Source organism: Myzus persicae, unplaced genomic scaffold, assembly GCF_001856785.1.
Source record: "Myzus persicae strain clone G006 unplaced genomic scaffold, MPER_G0061.0, whole genome shotgun sequence".
Taxonomy (NCBI): Eukaryota; Metazoa; Arthropoda; class Insecta; order Hemiptera; family Aphididae; genus Myzus; species Myzus persicae.
Window position 1 is genome coordinate 33,279 of NW_019102766.1, and position 20,363 is coordinate 53,641.

At 28.7% G+C, this 20,363-nt stretch overlaps 1 protein-coding gene across 2 annotated transcripts in view; it reads left to right on the forward strand.

The window, feature by feature from the left end:
- LOC111033097 overlaps positions 1 to 20,363 on the forward strand; it is a 124,704-nt gene that overhangs the window by 21,603 nt on the left and 82,738 nt on the right. For both annotated transcript variants that reach the window (XM_022313695.1, XM_022313696.1), the window contains exon 4: positions 2,235 to 2,592. In XM_022313695.1, coding sequence (XP_022169387.1) covers positions 2,235 to 2,592 — 358 coding nt within the window. The remainder of the gene's footprint in view (positions 1 to 2,234; positions 2,593 to 20,363) is intronic.

Below are 20,363 nucleotides of genomic sequence, written 5' to 3' on the forward strand. Positions count from 1 at the left end.
AATCACTTATCTCAATACAATTTTAAGATTTATTTTAAATAATATGCTGTTTTAAATAAATATTAGCATCATAGGTTAGGTATGCATTTTTTAATTGTTTATATTGACAATTCTCAATACAACTTTATTTACCTAAAACAAATGGTTCGTAAAATATTTAATTATGTTAAATTCAAAAAGTTATTTTTCTAAGATATTTAATTTTAATATTCTCTATATACCCGGATCCAAGCAAAAATTACTCGTCATCATGAAATCATTTTTTTTTTTTTTTTCAGTTAGAAATAGTTGGAATTTTAGTAAATTAATTGACCATTTAATAAATATATAATTATTTATTTTTATAACAAAATATGGATTTTGTACACAATCATAAACCACGTTCAAAATCATAAACTTTTGTATAAATGTTTACATAATGTTAACATACTAGTAAATATGTCTCAACTACACAAATGCATAATTATAAATCAAGTTTTGTACTTTGTTTATTTGTTTGGAACTTCAAGGTTTTGATACTTAAAATGCAAAAAGGTAAACTTCGGTATAAAAAAATACCTAAAAAGTAAAAAGTGCTCTCCTGTAGTTCAAACGAAACTATAGAATATTATTTTTATCATTGAATAAAGTTATTTTATCATGTGAATATATTAATGTAAGTGCCCGCACGGTAATGGATAAAATGACAAAGATTAAATAAAATAATTCATTTTTAATTTTATCACAAGTAAATAAGCACACACGTAACATTTTAAAACAATATTCCGGCAACTCAAATATAAATCTCCGTTTTTATTTATTTATTCATTATATTTATTCATATAGGAGATACCTACCAATTCACACACTCATGTCTTATGTCATCGTATTTTAATATAAACTTACTATTCTTTATATGCGTCGTCTGTCGTCAGATGTTTATAATAGTATGTACAGTACCTATACATGTGTATAGATGTGTAATATTATATTTTCCGACGTAAAACGTTTATCAGCTACACTCGCGCTGCGCGTATCTGTACACGGTGTTCTGTACCTACAAACAATTTTTTGTTTGCGAATTACTTTAGTAAAATAAAAGTTTTAAAAAAAATTAAATAGAATACTGCAGTGTTATGTAAAAATGTACGGTGTTTGCTCTGAACCAGTAAATATAATGTCAGGTGTCCCTCAAGGTGGCCGGTGAGCATTTGTTTCCGGTCCTCTTCTCTTTAACATAGTAAACAGTGTAAAAAGTATTATATTACGCTGCCAATTACTCAAGTTTGCCGATGATAAAAAGTTGATGCTTCGTATTAGTGCCTCTCAGGATTGTATTCTTCTTCAAGAGGATCTCTACTTGTGGCCACTTGGGTCGAAACTTATGGAATAGATCTCTGTATCCCCAATTACATTTTTATTACTTTCTTGTTCTCATCGTAGTTAATTTCAACCATTCTATATCCGGTGTCCCCGAATCTGCCTGCGAGTCTGTACATTATTCAGATATAACATTTGATCGATGTCTTAGGTTAAATGCTCAGTTAAACTAAATTTCTTGTAAAGCTTAGATAATTCTATAGGGTTCTTGCTTATAGAATTTCTATAGATTTCAAGCTATCTGTAATTCCCCAAAAGTTCTTTTACGTTCAGGTTTGATCTAACGCTGTAACGTTCCATACTTAACATAGAGCTGTAATTTGGTGCCCAACAACCACTAGAGACAGCTATCAGCTTGAATGGGTCCAACACAAGTCTCTGAAGTCTATAGCTTTTAGACTATCGATTGATTTAATTGATTATAACCCAGAACCTTGCCACCCAGGGCGGTACACGCTAGCCGAGTTCAGATAAACCTATAGTTTTTGTCAAAACTCGTTGATGGTCGAATCGACTTAACTGTCCTATTAAACAAACTTAAATCTAATCTCTTTTTGTTTCTTGAATTATTTGCGAAGCAGTCCTATTTTACGAGTGATTATATGAGAATAGCGAACGAAGATCTGTCATTCCTTTTGCGGGGGACTAAACCTGAAGTCCCCGTTTATGAAATGTTATCACTTATCTTATCACTATATTGATTTTAACATAATTTTTACTGTTATGTTCTTTAGCTCTAAGATTCTATTCTAAATTTGCATCGGTAAATAAATGAAAAAACGGTCGAATGTCGTTTGATGGACGGCTGTCGAATCGTATGGTTGAAACAAAATTGTTGGGTTTTTTAAACATTTTTTTTTTGTCTGATTTTACAGACGCTTACACAACAACCCACATCGTCAGTACCGATTCCGTCTCAGCAGCAGCAGCAGCCAGCGGCTCCGCGTCCATCGTACGCGCCTCTGACCGCGCTGTCCAGCATGCAGCCGCCCGGTTCGTCGGGCGCTGATCACCATCCGCCACCGCAGCAGCCGCTACCGCCGCCTCCACCGTCGCATCACCGACGCCATCACCACCATCACCACCATGGTACTCCGTACAGCAGCGCGTTTTCCGCGCCACCGCCGCCGACTCAGGCTAACGGTGCATCGTCCGACACTTCAGATAACATCAGCGGCAAACACGAACAACCGGCGCCGCTACCGCCGCCACCGCCGCCGCCCTACGCCCATGGTGAGTACCCATACTAATACCTAGATTATAGGATAGTATCTATCTATATGTTATCATACCCATGCTTATAATAATATAATATACATCAGTATAATATGGTTCGAATCATAGAAAACCAAAGTTCTAAAGCCCTCTAAGTACTAGACTTGCACTGCGTAGGACTGCTGAGAATCCTGCCGATAGATGAAAGTGATATAGAGCAAATGCGCCCCCCCCCCTCCTTGTCATTTAAGTCAATAATAAAACAAGCATGTATAATGTATATTTTATTACTGTATATACACTTGTGAATGTTTGTATGATCAAATATCATTAGAAATAGTCTTTTTAAATAATTCTCTTTCTATATTATTAGTTATCCAGATCATGTGTTGATTGTTCTACTTTTGCATAAACTGTATACGGTACACCCACAATATTATATGTTATTCTATTATAATAAATTATTAGGGAATTATTAATTATTTTATGCATTGAAGCCATGTGCCATGACAGTTTTTTTTGCTTGTAAGGATTTGGATTTTAACCAGGAAGGACTAAAAAATTGTATGGGAGCCAAGCCCCTCTATAAAAATAGACATGAAGTACCTATAACCGAAATTTACGTGTAAAATAATAATGTGTTCCGATTGTTTAAATATAATACGTATTCGGTATACCTCTAAGCATGTACATTTTTATAAATTATTTTTTCAAAATATTGAATAATTTTAGTGTCTAATAATGTCTTTCATTATATATATATGTTAATTGAAAAATGATTAATGAAGTTACGATTTGTAATTATTTATTCTTGAAGTTTATACTTTCTTGTAGGTCCCGTTAAACTTATACAATTTCAAATTGGTGGAATCGATTTACCTTTTCTCCTGATAAAAAAAATGTCTGAAGTTCGAATCTATGAAATCCTAATATTCGGCATTTTGAGAATTTCGAAATTGGTACTTACATCAATAACTATATATGCGTACACACGAAATAAATATTATCGTTTTAATATTATGTTATACACGTATTATATTATATTGGTGACGTCGAGCAAGGGATGATCTCCACTTTTGGAAATCCTATGTCTGATTATACAATTGTAAAATTATTATCGTTGAATAGATTAATAGAGGTTATATAAACTATAAGAAAAATAAATATTTAAGAAGTTGATCGATGTGGGCGAGGAGAGGAAACCCTTAGTATCGAGATTTGTATAAAAAAAAATGTCGATTTTCGGATACGCCACTGTATTTGCAAATAGGGTGGTTTTTCAGTTGCAACATAAGTGAAACATGATTTTTCGTGATGGCCGTGCTCATTGCTCTCATCCATTTTGTATATGATGTAAGTTATGTGGTATTATAGCAGTTTATTACAAATTACAATTTGTTGAAATATTATTATAATAGATACAATTTGGAAAAATATCGTAATTTTGTAGCGTATCACACTAAATACGTGTTACGCACTTAGCATCAGTAAGCGGTGGCTGATTAATTAAATTAAATGAGTATATAATATTAACTCTTGAATATTAATATGATTTTAGTTGTTTAAATGACTGAATTTACATTTCATGAAAATATTAATCGCCAATTGAAAAGTTTGGTTTCGTGAATATGTAAATAAAGCATTGTATATTTTATAATCTGTATAGGTACTTATATTGTTTTAATTTTAACCGATTGTACTATTATTTTTGACGAGTTAGGTACATTTTTTAATTTATTAAATCAGTAGGGTTTTGATAACATGACTATGTATATTTAAAGAAAATTATAATTAAATTATATGACCCATCCATCGCAAATCGCAATTGGTCACATCATATAATATATAATATGTTTAAAATTTAAATAATCACTTACATGTATTGGTGGTTGTACGCTACATTAATGTGTATTAGTCAAATGTAGGTAGATATATACTTGTAATTATGACTGAATATAGTAAAAATATTATAATTTTTAACATAATTTTTCTACAATCATTGTTTCTGTGTGTAAAACAGTTATTCGACAACAATTAATTATAATTGTACTAAATTTTAATGGCTATATTTTATGAATACATTTTTTTGTTTTGTAATTATGAATGTAGAATGAGGTGTAAAAGTGTAATGTGAAAAAACGTTCACAGGAAAGGACGAACGGGGTTACTGTTTTCCATCCGACTTTTAGGCTGGGCTAAACCCACGTATTTTATGGTCTGGCAAAATATGTTTACCAATCATAAAAAAAGGTTCCCTTTGGACAAATTTAAGCGAACGCTTGTGGTTGTAATAACCCCAAAATTGAATCATCGCTAAAATGTTTTGGTTTTTGCTGCAAGTAATAATAATACGAGTAATTTAATTTCTATATAGTATATATATGTGGTATGCACTATAGTCTATAATGCTATAACTGTAGTAGTGTACAAGTTTTGATTGAACGGTATTATAACTGACCCCCAAAAATGTTACAAAACAGTGTACCTTGTACCTACTTAAACCGGAATATGAAACTTTTATCAATTATTGTAGGAAAAAGACATTGTTGTGGTTGAATATTCTTTGTGTTATATAATCATTTTAAGCATTTATCACAAATGTGTAATGTATTAATTATATATAGTCCCAACGGATAACGAGTGTCTTGTGCTCGAACTATTTATTAGTATTTCTTCGTTTCTATTCTTATAAAACTAAAGTGTGCTTAATTTTATATTTTATATATTTTTTATGATGAAATGAAGATTTACATAGTACTCTTGAGCATAAATTGATCGAGTGTCCGTAAAAATCCTATCTGGAGCACTAAATTTATTTTTTATTCAAACGTAGGTATATAAAAGTTTTTTTAAATTTAAAAAATATAATGCAATTAAGGCTTTACATTTTACGTTCGTGTTAAAAGTCATTATGGGAAATTGACATTTACGATGGGGGAGAAAATGTAAGGTGACCAGAAAACTTTTAAAATCTTCATTGCACTTTGTATAGTTGCTTTAAAAAAGGGTGCACAATGAATATTTATCACGGAACAAATGGTCTTTCCAAAGTTAATTTATTTTCTACCAATAAAAAACATTGTTGATTAATAAAATCCAATAAAAATATTATTGTCAAACTAATAAATAAAAAAACTGTTACAACCTCCTACATTTAATGTAGATTTTATTTGTTTTATTATAAGTCATAAATAAATAATAATGAGAAATTTGTAAAACAATTAAATAAAAAAAGTAAACGTTAAATGCCGCAAGTCTGCAATAAAAGTAGATTATGTACTTTGTGGTATTTAATAATAACGTAATATTGTTGTTAAATGCTGACTGATGGTACTTTCAAACAAAAGTAACGGCAACGTCGGCAACTACCTGTATTCTTCAATGTATAATATATTATGTCCTATAGTTAACTCAATATTAACAAACTATTTCACAAGATTTCCTCGATATTCTCGATTTTCTAATAGGCACATTTCAATCATCATATACGTATTTCGTAGAAAAACTGGTGTTGAAGGAACATAATTCAAAATTTTGGCTTGTAATTTTGATATTCGTATATATAAAACTGTCTTTCAATATCGTTTATAAGTTAAAAACTAGCTTTTTTTCTAAACGCTAAATTACTTTTATGTATCCTTGAAGTGTCGACGCATATTATCACCGTAGATTTATTAAGGGTTACAGCTGTTCGTTCGAAATAAAATAAAATATTCCTTTATCTAGAACCGAATTTAATATGGTTTTACCCGAACTTTTGACTTTTTCGTGTAAAAAAACGGTATCTATATTATCAAGTATACATTATCATGTATCCTCCATACTTAGGTCTGGCTGCAGCAGTGCGCTATAATATACATATTGATTGGACAAATAATATTAATTATTATTAATTAGACGTGATGTGTGTAATACATATATCATTGCAATCGACAGCTTGACTTTTCCGATAAAGAGGGTTGTGGCTGGTGGTAAGAGCTGTACTGGTTGGATTATATAGCTTAACGTGTGCATTACGATAGGGACCTTATGTGTGCCTACGTACACAAGTGACAACGTCACGGTGAGTGGTCCGCAGTGCAGTGCACTGGTGAGATTCGAGCAATAATTAACATCACCGACCGACTAACGGTCGTCACTTGTGCACGCCGGCAATCACCATCGTCGCGGTGAAAGTCGCAGCGGGGTCGACGTCGTATAACAGTTCTTTATATTATTATATACCTAGGTGTCTATACGCATATATTTTTTCCCGTTTTTGGTAACCACTGAACGCTCGCACACATTTTCAGTTTGAAGCGCACATTAATCAAAACGTCCGTCTACCACCCACTTTTAGCTGAATAGAGTAGAGCACACCAGAATAACTTTGTAACATCGTAAAAATCGTTGAGCCAAAAAAAATGTCCCTCTTTTGCCGTTGCGCCCCGGGCAAAGGGACAAAAAAAATCGATAATACTCCGTCGATGAATAAATAGGAAAAGTTAATAATCATAATATTATTGTTGTATACCTATACAATATGTTATATACAAAACACATATTTGTCCACGTGCCATCGCTTATTATTCATGCGTGCCACGAGTCCGCCAGATTAAAAAATTCGATTATATTGCATTGGGTGCGTATTCTTTTCTTAAATAATCAAAAATATATTTAAAATATATTTGTGTAATATATGTTATATATTATATTCATTTATATGGAATACGCAACTAATATCGATCACCCACCACACTATTATACTAAGCTTTACTATATCGCTTGATTTTTTGTGCAGATTAATATCGTCCTGGGACTGTATAATATAATCGGTGTAGACGCTGACTTTAATACGCACATTTTTAATATTATAGCGTCTCGTCGTCGTTTACAGAGAACAAAAGCAAATGTTTTAAAAATAAACAATAAAAATACCATCAAACATTTTTACTGATTAGCTTACATTGTTGTTATCTTTCAAACAACTTTTGTATAATATATTTTGTTTACAGCTAAAATAATTATATGTAGGGCAACGGAATAATAATAATTTGAATGATAAATCTCCATTTGCTCATAAGTTAAAACGTTTCGTTTTTAAAACTATTGATTTATGATTTCACTAACAATAATACGTGTACAATTACATTATCAACATTCAAATGATTAAGTATTACTAACTTAATTATATGTGTAACCTTATTATATATTTCTTACGTACAACGTACAGCGTACAGCGTTTATTTAATATTTAAGGGTTCTTAGCTTCTACTGCATCTAGCAACTTAATTTAAAATAATTATTTCATTTTAAAATTTATTTCAACTATTAAGTCTTAAACATTTAAATAGATAAATAATTCATAAACAATTACAATAATAAAATATTAAAATCACCAACAATATATTTCATTGTAAAAGAAATTAGTTGGATCAATGTGTTATCAATACTTAAAATATTTTTGTTTATGCTAAAGCTAACACATTTGATAAATGAAATATAAAGAATTGTTTTGCTGATTTTGGTGTGCTTATACATTTTAAGACTTGGAAATAAAATACTTAATAGTATAATTGTATATACCTAGGTATGAAGAAAATTACATCTGCGATTTTATTTCGTAATTTGTGATAGGTATGACCGTTAATATTCTATAAGAAAATTTAAGTATTTGTGACATACATAATAATATAATAATTTAATGCTATTCAATAAACCTACTACTACCAATATTATTCTGTATTAAATTTTAATTTTCATATCGTCTCTTTGAAAGTTTAATTTATTTTACGTATAAATTAGTTAAATGTTTTTATGTGTTTAGAATTGTCAATTAGAATAGATAGCTGGTATGTTAAACTTCAAACCTGTGTTACTGAATTCTAATTTTATTGTTGGTATAAAAAATATGGTATTATGGTAAATGTAGTTGGTGTGTTATACTAGGTGTAATAAAAGTATTGAGTAATACTTGCATGTATACATATCGGACAATGAGCATTCGGTATAATATAATATATTTTCAGTCTTACGCTTTTTAATTTTTACACCACAGCGCATTAATGGCACTTTAAATATTGGAACTAATGTTTTTTTTTTATAAAAATAGCATCGAGTGTTGTGACGAGTTTAAAAATCTGTTTTGCGTTTTTTCCGAGGAAACCGTTATACGATTTCATTTGTGTTCCGGCCTAAGAGGGGAATTGCGGTTGAATACACTCTCATAACTGTGTTTTTGTGTTCATGACGAGAAAATTGCGTTCTATATTTTTTAGTTATAAACATTTAACAGATAAAAGAAAATGTTTTTTTTTAATTAAGACGAATTCATATCTTACACTTGTACCGACTATCATATTATTATTATCATCCCTTGGTATTGTTTAATTTTATCAGATATCTCTTACCCATACCGTTTGAATATATCATCATGCGGGGCATCACTTTTTAGTATAGGTATAACGACATACTGTCATGTACCTACTGATGTCAAAATATGACTACCTACCTACTTGTTGATACATTTTTACAAATGTATAAAAAAAAAAATTAAAAATTGTATGAAATTAAATAGTACCTAATGGCTAATATATATAAATATTTACTTTGTTAAAATACCAACAAAGTAAAATCATATCGAGTATACTATATATTATATAAGATATATAGGCTACATGTATATGGAATAGATTATAACTTAAATTAAACTTGTAAAAGTATGTTAATAATTACAAATATATTAATTATGTATTATATTTCATAAAATTATAGCGGTAAGTTAATTATGTAATATAACTTGTTAAAAAACTAGCTAGGAAGCAGTGAAGCACATACATTTTTCATTAGAACATTAGCATTATATGTTAAAATATCGTATTTTTTTTATTTATTTAATCGGATGGGCATTTAAAGTATTTTTTAAAACTAATCACAGATAATTAAAATTATAATAATATGGTTTATTGCAATTTATGATACTTACAAATTACTACTTTGACATTTTAATAATAGTGGTATTACCTATAGTAATTCATATTTAAATATGATACATTTTTGTATACTAATACATTTTTATGTTGTGAAATCACGGAAAACTAAATGATGTCAATTGTTAAAATTAGTAAATAGTTTCCCATTAAATATATTTTTTTTTTATCTATAGGTACTTGTAGTTATATTCACTTTATTGGTTTAATATTGCCTCAATTGATAATCATACTTGGTATTTATTGGCGTATTCGAATTCATTTAATCTGTATCAAAAAGGCAAAACAATAATTTACTATATTTTTTATCCCTTCTACTTAGAGAAAAAAATCAATTCCATAGAGATTAATATTTTAAGTTTCAATTAATTTTTAGTTTAATTTATTTAATCAGGTTACTTGTCTCTTGAATTACATCAAATTCATATAATTAGCTTATGCTTTTAATTAATAAATCAGGTTATTGAGATAAAATGGAAGAGAATTATTGTTTTAAATTTAAATTTCGCTCTTATATTTTGTGTGTAGATTCCGAAACAATTTTCGTTTATTTGTCTTGTATATAAAATAGGTTTACTTTATTTTTTTATATTACTCGTTTTTGTTTATTATTTTGATTAAATTTATTTTCAAAGTTTTCTTATAGTTTAGATTTTAAAACCACAAGTCATTAAACTTTTTAAGAAAAATATATAGGTGTATTGTATACATTTATATTTTTGATCATTTTATAAAACTGGTACGTTCGTAGAATGTAATAGCATATTTTCTGATTTTATCTAATATCGTGTCAATAGTATCACAAATAATAATAATATTATGGTTTTTAATCAAAACAATCCATACATTTCATATATAGTTTTTGATTGATTTTTGTTTCTAATATAGGTCTTTAGTGTATTATAAAGATTTGATTAAGACACCCTTTTATATATTGATTATTATGTGTGTTAGTATTTTGTCATATATTTTGTTTTTTTATGAAGGGATATTTTTATCTAATACCTCCTTACATATTTGAATTTTAGCATTTTACCAATCTGTTAATAGTTAATTCGTGTGAAATTATATCTGTTGATCGTTCACGTTTTTTTAGAATATTTTGTGCTGAGTAACTCACTAGGTGAGTAGTTGACTTTACTTACTGCAGTAGTGACATTCGTCCGTTTAATCGATCACTAGAAAGGTAGTTCGTTATATGTCCTAGAATGTACGGAAACTAGAATGGTAATTTTTATAAGATCTATAAAGACGTATATTTACATAACGGCACAGAAAGTTCACTCGTATAGTCGTATATAATTTGTTTTAAAATTTAGGACATACGTTACAGATTGTTGAGTATTTGTGAAACCTAAAATATAATAATTATGTTGCCGACACGAATTTGTTGTATATTATATTTGTTATCTCGTTATTTAAGACTTGGAATAATAAATACTTTTATAAACATTGATTTGTATATATTATGCTCATAAACACATTAAATAATATTTTTTAAATTATTTATATATTACATGGTGGGAGTGTTAAAAGTTTTAAACTAATATTGGTCGATCTTTTTCGAGGAACTAAATACAAAAAAAAAACATATACATATATCTGTTGCCAAACTTTCAAGTCTATTTATCTATATACATTTTGTTTTGTATACAGAACTACAGAAGCGAGAACGTATTATGATTAACCAACAAGGCAATGAACATATTAACTATAAAGTTGACATAATTACTATGATTTATGTTTAAGATATTGCGTACTATAAAATATGCTTAAACTACTCGGGGCATTTTTTTTTTATATTCAGCTAATAGAAATAGTGCTTATTACATTATTAAAAATAAACACATAATTATTTTTCATATATTTTTATTTTTAATATTTCATAAAACGGTGTAAATTGCTATTAGCAACGAATACCTTTATGTAATGATTAATACACATAAAGATAATACATTATTATAATACGGATAATTTATGTAGGGTAGTTTATGAGTAGAAATTAAAGTCGATAAACCAAAAATTATTACCCAAAATATAAGTTTTTTTGTATATAAACATTGTGTCATGTTCAAAGATTATATTTCAAGATTAACACAGTAAAATGTCCATCAGCTGAAATTATCAATTCAATTCGAATAACGTCTTCATTTTATTATGAAGATTTAATGAATGATTTACGACACGAGTTATATTGTAAAATGTTAATATCCCCCTCTGCTTTATTTCCCCTTTAGGTAATACAATAGTGTTGTGTACCGTGATGTTGTGTACGAGGAACACTCTGTAGTATGTATATACTCCTCCGAAGCCCTTGGGTTATTTGTTATTTATCGCATCTGCCGGTCTCCCTGAACCCCCATTCATCCCAATCTGTACGAATACCAGATGTTTATTGTGCTTGTTTTGTCGCGTGTCGAGCTCATTTTTAATACTGGCTGCTATAGCTACTTATTTGGGCGGGAAAAAAAACACACACACCACACAGGTATAATGCACTACACTACACGTACGCACACACAATAATTTTCGTTTCAGTTTCAATTTTCTAGTAGTTTTCTTAAAAAAATATAATTTTTTAGTGTAGTATTTTATAATTAGAAAAAGCAAATTGAATTTATCGTTTGAAGTTAACCCGTTTTTCCCTCGATATTATCACGATAAAATCCAGGAACAATGACCGTCCATTTTGATTAGGTTTTTGAAGTTCCTACATGGGTGGTAATAGTCTTTTTTAATGTTAGAAATTATTTGTCTAACAATTTATTATATTTTTTATAAGGTATTTTCAGAACAAAAATTATTGGTTTTATTTAACTTACAATTTTTAAATTATTCATTATTTATTTGTTTATAATATATTAAGTTACATATGAAGGCAAATATCGCATACCCAAAGACCGTAATAATATAGGTATAGTAACCAGGAAATAAAGTTTAACATGGTCGTGAAGTATACTTTTATTACTAATTGTTTTATTTATAAACATGGTTTATTACATGGTTTTAATTTTTTTATGTTTATCATGCTTTATAATTATATAGAGTAAAGAACAAATAAACACGATTCCTACATTACAGTTTTTATGCATCTTATTTTTATTCGTTTTTTGTGCTACATAATAGTTTACATGTTTGAGATGAATATGTTTTGTGGCAAAATCTAATGTTATACCTATAATAGCAACCTACCTGCAATAGCGATGAGGTAGCGCATTTGTGGTTTTAAATTTAGTTAGCATTGATTTTAACAATATTTTACAGTTTTAGTTATACTCATATAGGTACTTAATCAAAGACTGATTTTATTAATGCGAGACCCTTATTATGTTTTTTCAATAATATATTCCGAAGCAGAATGTTGTTCTGAAACAGTTGATGTTCAAACACTGCAAACATTCAGCAGGCAATAGTTACTCCATTATTTATCGGGATTTAAAGTTAGAATTGGAAAAGTCGTGAGGCAATAGAGTAACTGTGAATTTAATCTTCAATATTCTGTGGCTCGTCCAAACGTTCAATGCTTATAATTGATAAAAATGTTTCTCTTGATTAACGTGTTGGATGGATGTTCGATGTAAAAAAAATTACTTCAATATTTCTAGTAAAACTATTTGTTTCAAAGTATAAAATTAACACTATGGGTAGCAATTAAAAAAAAAAATTTAATACAATTTTATAAATTATAATTTATGGCATAAGCAACTACCTAAAACAAAAATTGTACAAAAGACCGAAAATAGTAAATATATGACTTGCGTAAAAGATCACCTTGTTCATGAATGAATTAGGTTGTTATAATAGCAATAATTTACCTATTATTATATATTCATTGACCTTAACTTTATGTGTTTGTTAAATTGAAATTTTTTTATATTTTATGAACAAATAAATTATAATATCAATGGGTTTTCATTTTTCATTATGCTGTCGTCACACTATTCCCATTTTTTGGATACCCACAACCGTTATTTATTTTGTTTGAATGCATTTATCAAGAATTAACTTAATTTTTCGACCGGTTAGTCGGGGTCTACCGCGGTGACGGGTAACGGCTTCAACTCAATGCGTTATTCAAACTTAAATTACCTATGACAACTATACTGTAATATCTGTGCCTTGGTTTCTCCGAATACAAATTATTAATATTATGTGAGCATGTGACGACTATCTTAATATAATATTGTTATAAGAATAGTCCATAGATGACAGCCACTGCATTTGTCTCTAGTTTTAGAAAGTGATATGTATGTTTGCCAAAATATTTGTTCGTATATATATGTTAAACATAGGTTTTTGAGGGAAGCTTATTAGCTGCTCTTTGCATTTAAGCGTTGCTTAAGGTATAATTAATTGATCTATCAAGCATAATTATTAATTAATGAAACTGTGTTCTATGTACTATTTTATACTTTACGTGGACCATAGTGATTATTTTTTATATGCACAATTTATTTATTGATAAATTAACTTATAACATACATATTATATAAAATATTGACATTATATTTTTTTTTTTCGAAAATAGACGAAAAATAGTTCTGTACAATCGTATTGAAGATTAAAAACAGGTGGTACCAACCTATAACAAAAAAATTAAATACGGCCAACGTTCATTTTAGGTACTAAAAATCATTGATATTTCTGTTATATTTTAGAAATCGCCCGAATGTTGTCTTATTAATGTAGACGTATCATTTGTTAATTGTTTCATTATTATTTTTAAGTGATAATCATCTATTTTTATATTTATCAACATATTTATTTTTCTTATTTATACCTATTATAATACTACTATGTTCATTATGCCCATATATATGCGTATTGTTATAGAACACATTATAATTGAGATATTTTCTTTTGATACAATTTACTGTAAATCATAATTCCGAATAAATGATTCGTAAAATTAATTTTAAATCCATATGAAGATATGAAATGTATATAAACGCCATAAAATAAAATAAAACATTAATGATTATTAATATTAAAATAAGCTATGTAGCAGGTAGATACCCAATTATTAATTAAGTGTATTTATTCATTATTAAACTCAATTAATTATTTCTCGATAATTAATGTATTACATTATAATTGAAAATAATTTTAGCAAGCAGTTTTAACTTTTTCAAGGTATCGGGAGTGCGTAGGAGGTCTTTGCCTTTTTCGGCGAATGTTCTGATTTTTATCAACGCACAAGGACGTCCCACGCGCTTTTAATAAAGAAAAAAAATCTCCGCGGTACCTATTATATAAGTTATTTGTCTTCAATATCATGTCGTTATTATAATATAATATTGTTTAGTGATTTTCGTAAGTTATATTAGAAAATTAAAATAATATAATATGTAGGAACCTATAATATTATACACTACAATGCAGTGGACAATGAAATTATTATTATTATCATCGAGTATCGACGATCGACCGCCGCCACCTCGTGCGGCTATAATGCTATATACTATTATTTAGACAACCGCTGTTGCAGCTGTATGCAACTCGCGCCCGACTTCGGTCTGGCGCGATTAAAACATCCATAAGTTGTCACCACCCTAGGACGACCTAGGTTGACAGTCGTCCGAAAAGTTTCTGCTGACGTTCCATTAATGCTGAAGTGTGGCTTTCAATTAAATGACTTGTGCGAAACTTTTCAGCCGCTGCTGTTCGGTCGGCCTGCTCGTTATCCCGCTATGAGATTACAATCAAATAATTTCAACGTGTGCAGTAGTAATTCCGTAATGGCACGGACTGTATATATGTATAATAGTAAATACGGCATTTGAAAATACTTCACACCGATGATTTTCTACAGGATTTGTTTGTATACGCCAATTAAACCTCAAAATATATAGGTAACCTTTTTAGAACTCTTGAATATGTAATCGATGTTTAAATTTAGTTGATTTCAGTCACTATAGATATTATTGTTCAGGAACATAAAAAATATGTTTTAAAACAACGGCACTTGAATTGCTACACACGTGATTAAGGCGAATCGGTAGTTTTTATAGAAAAATGTGTTGAGGTTTTGTAGGTAAGAAATAGGAATAAATGAATGTGTTAAGCCCACGAGTTTCCACTACATCGTGCTGTGGTGTCATGTCGTGTTTGTGTGTATTTAATAGTTAAGTAGGTAGGTACCAATAAAATGTTGATTTGTCGGTAACTATTTTCCTACATGTGAATACTTATAAACCTATATTATATTCAATTCTACTCGGTATATAGATAGTGGAAATCATGAAATCATAATCTTAATTTAGGATTTTAGTTGTCAATTTAGTAAATAGTTATTAATTAACATAATATTTTATATATTCATATGATTAAGTACAATACGTATTAAATGTAATTATCAAGTCTTATCAATTCCATATAATAACTATGTAACTAAAACTGTATTTCAATCGGCGAATAATTTTCACAATTAACATTAATGATAAATACAATTTGTAATTTGGATTGCGTTTAATGATGTTGTAATTTTTAATAAAAGTGACGTCACGTACACACGTACAGAGAAAAACAGTTCTCTAATTACTGGTGTGAACGAGGTAAATTTTTGAAAATATTTAGTACGTATTTAGTTTAGTACGCATTATGAAGTACGGAAAAAGTGAGTTTATTTTAAACGAAACGCACGGAAATGAGATTACAAATAAAGAATTCAACTACACCGCAGGTAATTTCATTATGTGGGTTATGAAAAAGGGTACTTACGGAGGAAGGATGTTAATGTGTTATATACTACATCTGTTTTTTTTTAAACATCGTGTAAATTTTAAAATATATATTACCTACTGCAATACCTGTAAACGTGAATTAAATGTATATCACTAGCTAGGTTATCTTTAAAATTAAAAAAAAATTATGATGTAGGTATATATTCTCAACATTTATCAAAATAGGTTCTTTCATAAAAACATTACTTTGACTTACAATTTAAATAATTTAATAATGATTTTTCTTTGCTTTTAAATTATATTATACATCTTTATTTATACATATTAAGTAACAATAAAGATTATAGACGAGTGAAAATAGGTATATGTATATATTTACAATTTTTATGCACATTGTATTATTATTATTATTTTTTTTTTGTGCTTTATACTAACATTTTCGTATAGAGGGTATGCAATACATTAAATAAATGAAATATATTTTTAACTCCATTTTAACATTTTTTTCTGTAATACTATTTTTAAGAAATATTTCGTCTAAGCAATGTCTTTACTCCCTTGTGTTCTCATATATGTAAAACAGGTTTTCAATTTTTATGCTTATGTATTTGTCTTACTAGACTTTTTATACTATATAGTACTATAGCTGTTTATATATGTATATTACAGTATAGGTTCCAGGGGCAGGGTACATAAAAATAAAATATACAATACAGGGTGAAAAAAAGGATTGCTTTGGACATATGACTTGGTAATCTGCAGTGGAGGTTTTACGGAGATTGCGATGGGTGCCCCTTCCCTTTGCCTGGCCCGTGTAAATTATTAAATACGTATCTAGTAACTCTAATTAAATAGCCATCAAAAACATCAATAAATTCACATTTGTTATAAATAAAAATTATTTGATAGTATCATATTAAACGCTTATCTAGTATCATATTGTGTTTAACACACTATTTGTGCACCTCCTTAAACCCTCCAAATCCAAGTTATAATACCCACATCGGTCACTTACATTATTTTTGACGTGTTCCATGAAAGAAAGTTATTTTTCCTCCTCTCGACTTCGGTTATTTATAATCTATTTTCTTCATACAATGCGTGGGTGTATATAGGTTTTTTAAAAGCACTTAAATTCATGAATTAAAATGCGCCGTCCGATACTTGCACAGTACTCTCTATGAAACATATAAATCATGATGAATATAATAATAATATCAACAATAATATGATGATAAATTCATTGACGGACTTCGTTATTATTTATGTATTATAATGGTCATATAAATACAGTATGTCCACGCAAACAGGGTACCCGGAAAAAGTAAAGTTGTTGTGTATGCACAAAATACAAGATTAAAAAAATTGTAAGTTATGAACCAATAGTCTCATGTCCTGCAAGCAATTTCATAATATGTTTATCGGGTTGGTACTGAGTAATAAGTTACTGAGTTAGTAGACACACGATAAATCCTATATTAGCCATGTTTATTAGATCTGTATAGTGCAATATTTTAATTTAGTCGATAAGTGACTACAGTTAAATAATAATTATGCATTGGTTGGATTTTGGGGGATAAAAATGATAGGCGCCGCGGATAACGAAGGGTGTAAACATGTATAGTGTATACTGTTACTATATTATACACGTATGTTCCTTGCAGATATTATGTTTCCTGTTCCTGTTCCTCCTCTCTCCTTTTCGGCGTTAAACATTTGATCATAAAAATATCTCTATTATAATATAAAAAGTTTTGTACACGTTTTCAAAAAATAAAAATAAATTAAATACTTAAAACGCTTATTATTTAAAAAAAGGTTTTATATTTTTTATAGTCTACGTTTTTTTAGAAATAGTTTAAATTTCAAGATGCGAGGGAGGGAGCCCTTGAGTAAAGACGAGGGCGTGCAAAGCCCCCCAGTGGAGTTTGGGTTGACCGACGCGGGTGTCTTGGGCCCCTAGGGTTTGGTTAGTGAATCGAGGCCCTAGTTATAGTGAAAACATTTATAGTACAAAAGTAAACCCAAAGTAATTTATAGCCTTGTGGTAGTAGTTGTATTTGGTGATGATAGAAAAATGATGACTGACATTTAGAATATTGTCTTCAAAGTAACATTTTGATTAAAATAATTATATATCCATGATTTTGTAAGTATAGAAAATTATTGCATAAAGGTGAAAACAGAATGCAGATCACAATAAGTGTTATGATTAAATTAAAACGTAATTCCTATAGTCAATAATCGGTTGTAAATGTTTACAATACAACGATTACGTATATTATATCAAATTTCAGAGGCCCTGGACCAATTTCTAAGGGGTGCAAAATTAATATAACTTAATGTAATCTCTGGTCAGGTGACACTACTGAGGGTCTTCCTATTCGAATATTTCATAATGTCATATAAACTTTGTCATCATACTTACTGATTATTGTAAAATAGATTGTAAATATATGTTAAAATAAAAAAAAAAAAAAAACCTTTAAGTTCAACAAAAAAAAAAAATATATTATTTATAGCAGGATAGACTTAAGATCATGAAGTAGGTCGTAGGTACCCTTCAACTTAACCGACCACGATGACGCACCTGTGTTATACGTTAAATAAAAATACCTAACTAGAAACCCCTAAAATTAATTAGTAATATTATTTTGAAGCACATAATCGTATTGAAAAATTAATTTAAGTGTTTTATAATTGTGTATTATATTTTAATTAATTTTGGATTTTAATAAAATATAGTTATATGTACAATAATATTATACAAAATAATAATACTTGTATGTGTAGACGTAAGAATTGACAATGCTGTGTTTTTTTTTCCGTGGAATTTCAAATGTAGAATTTCAAACAACTAATATTTTAACAGCAGGATCAAAATTGATTAAGGGAAAGGTAAAAAATATATATAAATATATTGCATGCTATAGCGGGTATACTATTTAAATTACTAAAATGTAAATACCATTCAATTTTGTAAAGACTATGTGCCAAACTAAATATATTCCGCGATGCTGTTTATATATTTGTTACAATGCATGTGTTATAAATTATTTCTTTAACTAAAGGTACTATTACATTTTCACAAAAGAATAGGATGACGGTCAATTTAATATTGAATCGTCTCTCACCCACCCAGACCCAATCAGAGTATATATTATATACTCTAACTTTTTTTTTCCACTAACTCCCGCATCTCGTGTCTCGCATTATTTTTTAAAGAAATTTAATCACGGTATGGCACCCGTAACTCCATTTAGTATGCTCAAGGAAATTGCAGTAAAAATTTCCCCTCAAGAATATATTATTACTATAGGTTTTGGCGCCACTGGGCGATTACTGTAACCAAGTGCAATTTGTCGTGTTAAATTAAAATATTAAATCATAGCAAACAAATAACAATCCTATTGCAACGTAGTTGTATTCCATCAACATTTGGACACGAAACAATTTGGTGATGTTTCTTCATTTTATTAACTTCGAATATTAACTCAATTATTTCTATAATACTCCATTTTCCGTTTAGCAAATGTATATACTCTTAAATTATTGTTCCTATTAAATTGTACGCGAAGTTGTTAGGAGAATTCATTAGCAACTTATTTTAGTGTAATAATGACTTGATCATTAATTATGAAAACGATTGTTGTTGGTATTGTTTTTTAGTTTATTTTTATAGCTTTTATTGACTTCCTTACCCCCAGTACCTACTACCTATAAAGAAACGATGAATTAGGTCATTATGAACGTTAACTTTTTTCATGATTCGATTTCGTTATTGATTATTTTATACAGAACTTTTGCTCTATTTTATTTTTTGTAAACCTCTGTTTTTATTTGTCCTATATTTTTGGTTTTAATTAATACCTAAAAATTCAATTCCAATATACTTTTATTTCAATTGCCATGCTTATAATTATACATTTAGTGCATTTAGTGCATTTAGTGTTGAGATATTAAAACATTGTTGAGTATTCGAATTACAATACATTTGAACTACACTCGTATATTGTACTTACACTTTATATTCATTTAATTTGTTGGTATCAAGGTTTTTGTGTCACAATTAAATTTATAAGTAATACATTTATTAATCTATTCATAAAAAAATATTATACGCAGGAGAACGATACTA